General features: G+C 37.1%; 1 protein-coding gene across 1 annotated transcript; it reads left to right on the forward strand.

The window, feature by feature from the left end:
* Positions 1–2518: 2518 nt before the first annotated feature.
* LOC107046264 lies at positions 2519–4048 on the forward strand. Its single transcript, XM_015268853.1, has 3 exons — positions 2519–2631; positions 2897–3021; positions 3823–4048. Exons 1-3 carry the CDS (start codon positions 2594–2596, stop codon positions 4035–4037), a joined length of 378 nt encoding a protein of 125 aa, XP_015124339.1. The 5' UTR covers positions 2519–2593; the 3' UTR covers positions 4038–4048.
* Positions 4049–8293: the final 4245 nt, after the last annotated feature.

Below are 8293 nucleotides of genomic sequence, written 5' to 3' on the forward strand. Positions count from 1 at the left end.
ACCGCGGGCAGCGGTAGTCCTTAAGACCTCCACCGCCCGCGACCGAGCCCCCTCACTACGACAAAGTGGGAACCCAGTAGAGGGGGAAAACAGTGGAGAAATCAATGAAATTTATTTCTTTCGTTATTCAATGATTTTTATTTCTGATTTTTTGTGGGTTAATTTGGCAGCTTTTTGATGCATCTGTTACTTTTTTCTCTGGATTCAACTGATTTTGGTTTATTTTCCTTTGGCTTTTATTTTGACCTGCGTAGTGATTAAAAAGTCAGCAGATTGATCAATTTGTAAACAAACGAAGCCTCGGGCGATGAGAATTTCTGAAAACATTTTTTCAACCTTTCGTTTTCTTTTTAGTTCATGAACTAGTCATTGAAAGCTTTATTGTCAACTGATTTGTATAAAATTTCGCATGACTTTATTATGAGTGATTACACATCAGAGTTTCCATCGAGATGAATTCAACCAATAAAAGTGCAAAAATAGTCTCGAGACTGGAATTCGAATGTTTTAATAGTCCAGAATCACCAATGATAATTTTTTATTTGGCTGAAATGCAATGTCTAATTGAACTAAAACCTACAATCCATCCAGACTTTCAGGTATACAGACCGAGTAAATAGGATTTGTCCTTATTTCCTTTCGACATTAGTACATTAGAGTACAAGGGCACAAATTTCGTTTTCGACGAATGTGAAGTTTACAGGCCGAGCCGAAGGCGAGGTCTGTATTCACATTCGTTGAAAACGAAGTTTATGCCTGAGTGGTCTATACTATTTTATGCCACATCGTGCAGAAGCCGAGTTTGAAGCATGCTGTGCGAAGCGCAGCGTGCGATAAACTCGACTTATTACGCGGCGTGCCATAAAATCTTGTATAAAAACTAATGTATAGAACCACAATGTAAATAGCATTTATCGTGTAGACAGAAAACATATATTTACATTATACATAATTATATATATGTATCAATGAATATGTGGACTTAATGATAGTGATGAGAAAATTCGTTGTGAGCTCGTAGTCGTAATTATTTCTAAATATTAGATACTAGTGAAAATGGCTCAGTGGCACCATTGTTTTGTCTCCCAACTTGTGATTCTCGTCGTCATCGTTTATGCTTCATCTACGTTTACCTTTTCTCTTACCAGGTCCACATTCATCTGTTTCATTGTTTCTCGATTGGAGACTAGATTGTTCGAGGGTCTACTTTCTTCTGGCAGGCCTCTTGGTGACGTTGTTGTTGGTCGTGTGGTTATTACTGTTGTTAGTGGCGGTCATCGATGCTGTCGTGTTAGGAGTTAGGGTATTCGTGTTATCGGAGTTTAGTTATGTTGAATGTCGTTGGAACAGTTGGAATAATATGATAGTTTTCCTGAAGGCACTGTGATTACTGTTGCTCTCATTATTGTCGTTATTTAGTCTTGGGGGTTGTGATGGTGTGTCTGTCTTCTTTCGTGACTGTTGAATGTTTCATTTTTGTATCCAAATGGAAACATTGAAATCGTTCAAATTTAAGTTTTGGATCGTTATATCGACCCATTGTGATCCAAAATGTCAACAAATGCAATTTTTAGGTCGTATTCGTACGTATGTATGTGTGTGCGTACGTATGAAAATAATTTTTTTTTCGATAGTTCGCTAATGAATCGATGNTAATTTTTTTTTCGATAGTTCGCTAATGAATCGATTGAATTGAATATTTTTTAATCCCCTGAAATGTAGGTATTGTTGAGCCCTATCAATCGTCCTTAATTAAAGTTAAATTCATTTATTAATTTTCGAAATTAGTTAATTGTTTCAAAAATTGATTTTTTCACGGTAATAAAAAAAAAAGTGAATTGATTGAATGATGGCTTCAAAAATTTGTTTGCATGTACTTTTGACCGAGTTCGAAGATGAATAATAACGATAGCAATAATCGTAATAATTTTGATTTATTTGCAAATTTCCAATTATTCATTAATTTTTCGGGATTGAACTAGTAAAAAAACATTTATTTCCTTTTTGATAACTTCATAATGTTCATTAATGCGATAAAATCTACATGATTATTCTTTATGTTAAAGTAATCAAGGACGACAAATAAATGTTAACATTTATTTTCTTCCATTCGTCACCTTTGATTGCTTCAAAATAACCAAAAATCATAAATATTTCAAATATTAATTAACCCAGGTAAATTTGGCTATTTTTTCCCCAGTGAACGCTTTTCTAATTTTGTAGCCGAGCATCAATCTTTCATTTGAGCCCCATTTGACCCCGTTTCCAGACATTTTACAACGATTCTATTATTAAAACTTTGCAGTTCTAAATTTGAATCTCGATATAAAACCGTTAAGAAACATTTTAAAATTGGCTAATGAAAATGGCTTTTGACAACTAAGCACGAAACTGCTTCATCATCTGCCCCAGTAATATAGGTTTATAGAAACATAGAACTTTCTAATTGATGCGGAAATAGACCAATTGAGATAGAGAGACGCGTTTCATTGGTTCTCCCTCCACCAACCATCGCCAACCGTTATTTTCGAGCGACTGCACTGCTATTCACTGTGGAATTGTCAAGCTCTGATAACCGCCTTCACATACGGAAATGCCTTTCGTACTGAATTATCGTTCCAACGGCATAACGTAAGTTGTGTGGCTAAATATTTATCCAATTGACCCTATTTACACCGAGCACTTGAACTCGACTAGAGATTGAGTAACTCGGCGGTGAAACCGCAACAGTTGGACCTACGATTGTCGGTAAAAACCGTGCCACCAGGCATCGTTCTCGTATAAAAAAAATTAACAAACATAATCTAACTTCATATCAAGTCCAACGCAAGTGCTCACTGTAAATAGGCTCGTTGTTAATTGTCTGTGATTGATCCCATGTTTTTTAAATTTCCAGTTATCTGGTTTGCCAACAAGCCCTGCAAATGCAGTGCAACGCCCAAGCCACCATCGTCGGCGGACGTATGCACATATCTGTCGGTCACTACCATGCGGATGAAGACGATCAGAACAATTACTTTGGTAAGTTGCAGAAAGAAACAATAATCTGTGAGAATCCGATATAAGACTCATTACTCATTACAGCACATTGATAAACGTTGCCCAACGCCGATGCTTGAAAAAACGTACGATGATGAGAGAAATTCCAGTGCTGGTAGTGAGAAACTCTGTTTACTGAATTATAAAATTCGATATATAGCAAAAAGAAACAATGGAGTTGTTCATACTAGTACACGGAGAAAAATTTTCCATAAAAATTCATGTGTTAAGCACCATAAACGAGCCACAATCCGCACACTTGGAAAAATTATTAATAGTATATTATGTCACCACGCGATAAAAGTATTCGCCTTCGGCTCGGATTATAAAGCCGCATTCGCCAGATAATGCTTTTATCGCCGTGTGACATACGATATTTTATATCATTGGGCCCGAAAACCGCGATCCAACCGAACAAAGCCAGGTTAGAATCGCGGTTTATCGCCCCTAATGACATAAAATTTTTTTTCTCGTATACCCTTTCGGATTTTTACGATTTGTTCCCCTCCCACCCCCAACCCCCTGTACCGCATTCGCCGAAGGACAAGGGAAAACCTCATTTGAGGAAAAAAACCTGCCCAGGTACAGTCGTCTCTTGCTAAACTCCCCCTCGACAATGAAATTATGAGATTTCGAGTGTCACAAATTCCCCCCCCTTCAACCGGGAATCGAACCCGGATCTCCCACATGCCAATTCCATACTGTAACCACACAGCCACGGCCGTCGGTGTTTATTTAGTATTTTCACCATATTAATTATCCCATGTTTTTATTGAATTCCAGGAAACGACGCAGATAATTTCAACATCGTCGACATCACATGCCAAATTTGTTTGCATGAAGCAAGGGACATCATTTTCTTGCCCTGTGGCCATGTAGCCGCCTGCACAAAATGCACAGGTCGCCTGAAGGAAGTCGCACAAAGAGAGGGCAGAACAGCTGTTTGTCCTACCTGTTTTGAGGACATTCGTGACACTGCTAAAGTTCACATCACATAATATGGGAGACCCGAATCGACCTCCCACTGTTATTAAAAAAAATAATAAAAAAATTGATGATTTTGGGTAGAAATATATTTGATTCTTGACTTACCTACCAAATTTACATGACCTATATACAGTAAAATATTCCCCAATAAAATACCCCGGTCAGTAGAGTTGGAATTTTACGCGTTTTCTCAGGCGTTGACTCCGATCACTTGCTATTCCTAATGATGCTCTCCGAGCGCTAACAGAACGAGTTCATCATACCTAGTTTTAATTTTTTTTGTTAATGCAGTACTTTGATATTACTAGCAAGTTACCGACCAGCGAATTAAATTTATTTTTATTTTTATGCACTTCAATTTATCATTAGACTTTGTTATGTAAATGTTTGAATTCTCGTTTTATAAATTCTTGAATTATAACGTTGGAATGTCTTATAGCTTCATCTTCATTCGTCTATTTTGTGTGTTGAACATTATCGACAGTGTCGTAAGTTTTTTTATTATTTCGGTTTATGTTAATCGCTCTGAACGAAATTGTCGAAAATTGAAAAATAAAACATTGAAAAATTGAAAATTAAACCGTNAGTATCGTAAGTTTTTTTATTATTTCGGTTTATGTTAATCGCTCTGAATGAAATTGTCGAAAATTGAAAATTAAACCGTTTTTAAACTATAAATCATCAAAAACTAACGAAATAATGTAACATAGAGTGAATGCAAGGTAGATTTATTGCCAACCTCACGTTTCTTTGACATTTTATCTTCCAATTTTGTTACTTAAGAGCTTTTTTCCTCATTTTTACTACCGCGTAAGATGTATCCCAACACATCAATTTGAATCATGTGTTGATACACTGAGAGAAAAATCGACATAATATCACAAAAATCTTTTCTTGAGCGAAAACCATCGCATACATATTTGCTCAATTTATGGTAGCTTTCAGACAAGAAATCGGTGCTCTTAGGGCTAAGGAAGAAGTTACTGAATGGAAAGATGATGTCTTTTTTAGAAATGAGATAATATTCCTTAAAAGACAAGAATAGTTTGAGAGAAGGAAAAGAAGATGTTGTTTCCCTTCGAACTCAAAGCCATTGAGCGTAAGCGACGGTTATATTTTTTTAATATCTGAAGGTTTTCTTCTGCATAAACTCTCCATTCACTCAATACGAAAGTATCTGATTCATGATTCACGGAATCGAAGCTTTTAATATTTTTAGTCATTTTCTCATCTTCTGACAGGAAAAAACCGATTTCTTGTGGGAAGAAATTCTCACTTTATCATGAAATGTTCATGTTCAAGTCATGAACACTTCACCAAAATCTGACATTGTCTGACACATTATCCGGAATTCTTATTCCAAGAAATTTATCCTCAAGAGATGAAATATTTGGCGCAAGAAATTAGTTTTGTGATATTATGACCGTATTTCACTCAGTGTATAACGCCATCTGAATCGGATGTAAAAGAAGAAAAACGTAGGCACTTCTCGAAAATTCTATAATTTTCTCGACAAATATCCAGAAATCGGAGGTTTATGATAAAATTGTCAAAAATTCGTCGCGTTTTTAGTAGAGAAACAAGCAGGCGACCGTTCGCATTCGACCATGTTTGTTTTCAATTAAATGTGTAATGTTACTTTTTCCTTTTTTTCTACCGATTCCATTGGTAGTAAGCTTCCGGCTTCAATAATGCATCAATTTATTAATGTACTCACATCGACATAATTAATTCAGAGAGATATCTAAATTCGACGATTACAATAAATTAAAAAAACAAATAATGAATGTAGAAAATACAGCACACGAGAGCAGTTTCGAAACGAAGGAAAAATAGAAATTATGAATAGTAATGATAACATGAAGAAAACAAAAATCAACGCCTTAACACTTCACCTATATATTGCATTACATGTTACGAATTATACATGTTGATCTAAACTGAAACTTCTCTCTTTTTCAACCTAAAATTTTCCTGGAATTACAATGAATTTTTCATAACTTCAAAATTCCAAATTTCATAGCAATTCCAAAATAAATTTCGAATACAAAATTCATGAGTATGTCGATGTATTGCGAATTGATTTCAGAAAGAATGTAACGTTTGTCATATGTAGTCCAACCCCGTGAATAAAATTCTTTGGAGAAATACGATATAATATTCTGTTATGTAATGAAACATGGGAACGTGTAAATATAATTGCAAAATTCCCATGTGCAAAACACTGTTCAATCGAATGTGTTTACGGTTTCAAGGATACATATATACTCCAATGTTCAAGTGATCTGAGTCAACGCTGAGGAAGGCGCATGATTGCATTTAACATACACAGAAGGTGAGAGCAAGGAAAGGTTCTGGTAGATTTACCACTAATGATGTTACACACATAAAAATCTAAACCTGAATTATGATGTCCCTGGTGATCCAGGAGCCACGGTACTTGCGTGGCTGTTGCGTGGCTAATAGGATTGTCATTTTCTGGAGCTGAAAAGGGGGAAATGATATCTGAAAACACAATAAACGTGGATAGACGAATTATTAGTTTATATTTACACTGTATATAACATTGTTTTCTATCAATTGATTGAAATTAATGTGAGTGTATTTAATGATAAAACAAGACCCGTAGGGGGAATGCCGGGAGATGGCGGCAGTGTCGACATCCCAACGGGGTCGGTCAAGTTGACAGGATTCGCAGCCAGAATAAATGAGACCTCAACAGAGGTAGGGCGCCACGGTTGATTCTAACGGCTGGGCGAGCTGCCTGTGCCGGTAACTCAGCAGTAGGGCCAGAAGAAGAATATCCATGGATTTTTGGAGTGGAGGACAAGCATATGAGTGGGAATTACGTAGAGTGGGGGTATCCTGGGCAGGGAAAACATCTGCTAGAAGCCCTATAGCAGTCCCGCTGTCACAGGGGTAGGTTCGAAGGAGGGTTTATGTCCTCCTTGTCCTCAATGTTTACTTTATCTTTTTCCGTTGATTCATTCGCCCGCTAATTAATATTAAGGGATGAGACGAGGACTTTTCGATGGAGAATTAGATTCCCCATCTATCAACCCCCGTTTCATCCCTTAATCTTTGTTATAAAAAAATTAAAACTGCGACGAAAGTCACGGTGCTATGAGAAACCCAATGATTTCTCGGCGCAGAGCGCCACCCCAATAATTCGCCCGCTAATTAAAAAATCGTCTCTCCCCTCCTAATTAACATTAAGGAATGAAACCAACGCTGTTCGATGGAGACTTAAATTCCCCATCCAGCACCCCCCGTTTCATCCCATAATCTCTGTAATAAAAAAAAAACTGCGACGCATTTTACAGCGCTATGAAAAACTTAATGGATAACTCGCCCACCAATTAAAAAATCGTCTCTCCCCTCCTAATTAACATTAAGGAATGAAACCAACGCTGTTCGATGGAGAATTAAATTTCCCATCCAGCAACTCCCGTTTCATCCCTTCATCTCTGTAATCAAAAAATAAAAACTGCGACGAAAATCGCGACGCTATGAGAAACCGAATGGTTTCTCGGCGCAGAGTGCCATCCTAATAATTCGCCCGCTAATTAAAAAATTGTCTCTCCCCTCGTAATTAACATTAAAAAATGAAACCAATGCTGTTCGATGGAGAATTAAATTCCCCATCCAGCAACCCCCGTTTCATCCCTTAATCTCTGTAATCAAAAAATAAAAACTGCGACGAAAGTCGCGGCGCAATGAAAAACCTAATGGTCTCTCGGCGCAGTGACTCCCCTTAACTCGCCCGCTAATTAAAGAATGGTCTCTCCCCGCCTAACTCGCCCGCTAATTAAAGAATCGTCTCTCCCCGTCTAATTAATATTAAGGAATGAAACCAATGCTGTTCGATGGAGAATTAAATTCCCCATCCATCAACCCCTGTTTCATCCCTTAATCTCTGTAATAAAAAAATAAAAACTGCGACGAAACTCTCGGCGCTATGAAAAACTTGATGGATAACTTGCCGGCTAATAAAAAAATCGCCTCTCCTCTCCTAATTAATATTAAGGAATGAAACCAATGCTGTTCGATGGAGAAATAAATTCCCCATCCATCAACCCCTGTTTCATCCCTTAATCTCTGTAATAAAAAAATAAAAACTGCGACGCAATTTACGGCGCTATGAAAAACTTAATGGATAACTCGCCCGCCAATTAAAAAATCGTCTCTCCCCTCCTAATTAACATTAAGCAATGAATCTAATGCTGTTCGATGGAGAATTAAATTCCCCATCCAGCCACCGCCGTTT

This window comes from Diachasma alloeum, unplaced genomic scaffold (genome assembly GCF_001412515.2).
Source record: "Diachasma alloeum isolate Michigan unplaced genomic scaffold, Dall2.0 Dall_scaffold_01250, whole genome shotgun sequence".
NCBI classification, from domain to species: domain Eukaryota; kingdom Metazoa; phylum Arthropoda; class Insecta; order Hymenoptera; family Braconidae; genus Diachasma; species Diachasma alloeum.

Coding starts and splice junctions, on each gene's coding strand:
- LOC107046264 (XM_015268853.1), top strand. CDS start 2,594: ATGCCTTTCGTACTGAATTATCGTTCCAACGGCATAAC. Junction 2,632..2,896: donor TATCGTTCCAACGGCATAAC/GTAAGTTGTGTG, acceptor TTAAATTTCCAG/TTATCTGGTTTGCCAACAAG. Junction 3,022..3,822: donor CGATCAGAACAATTACTTTG/GTAAGTTGCAGA, acceptor ATTGAATTCCAG/GAAACGACGCAGATAATTTC.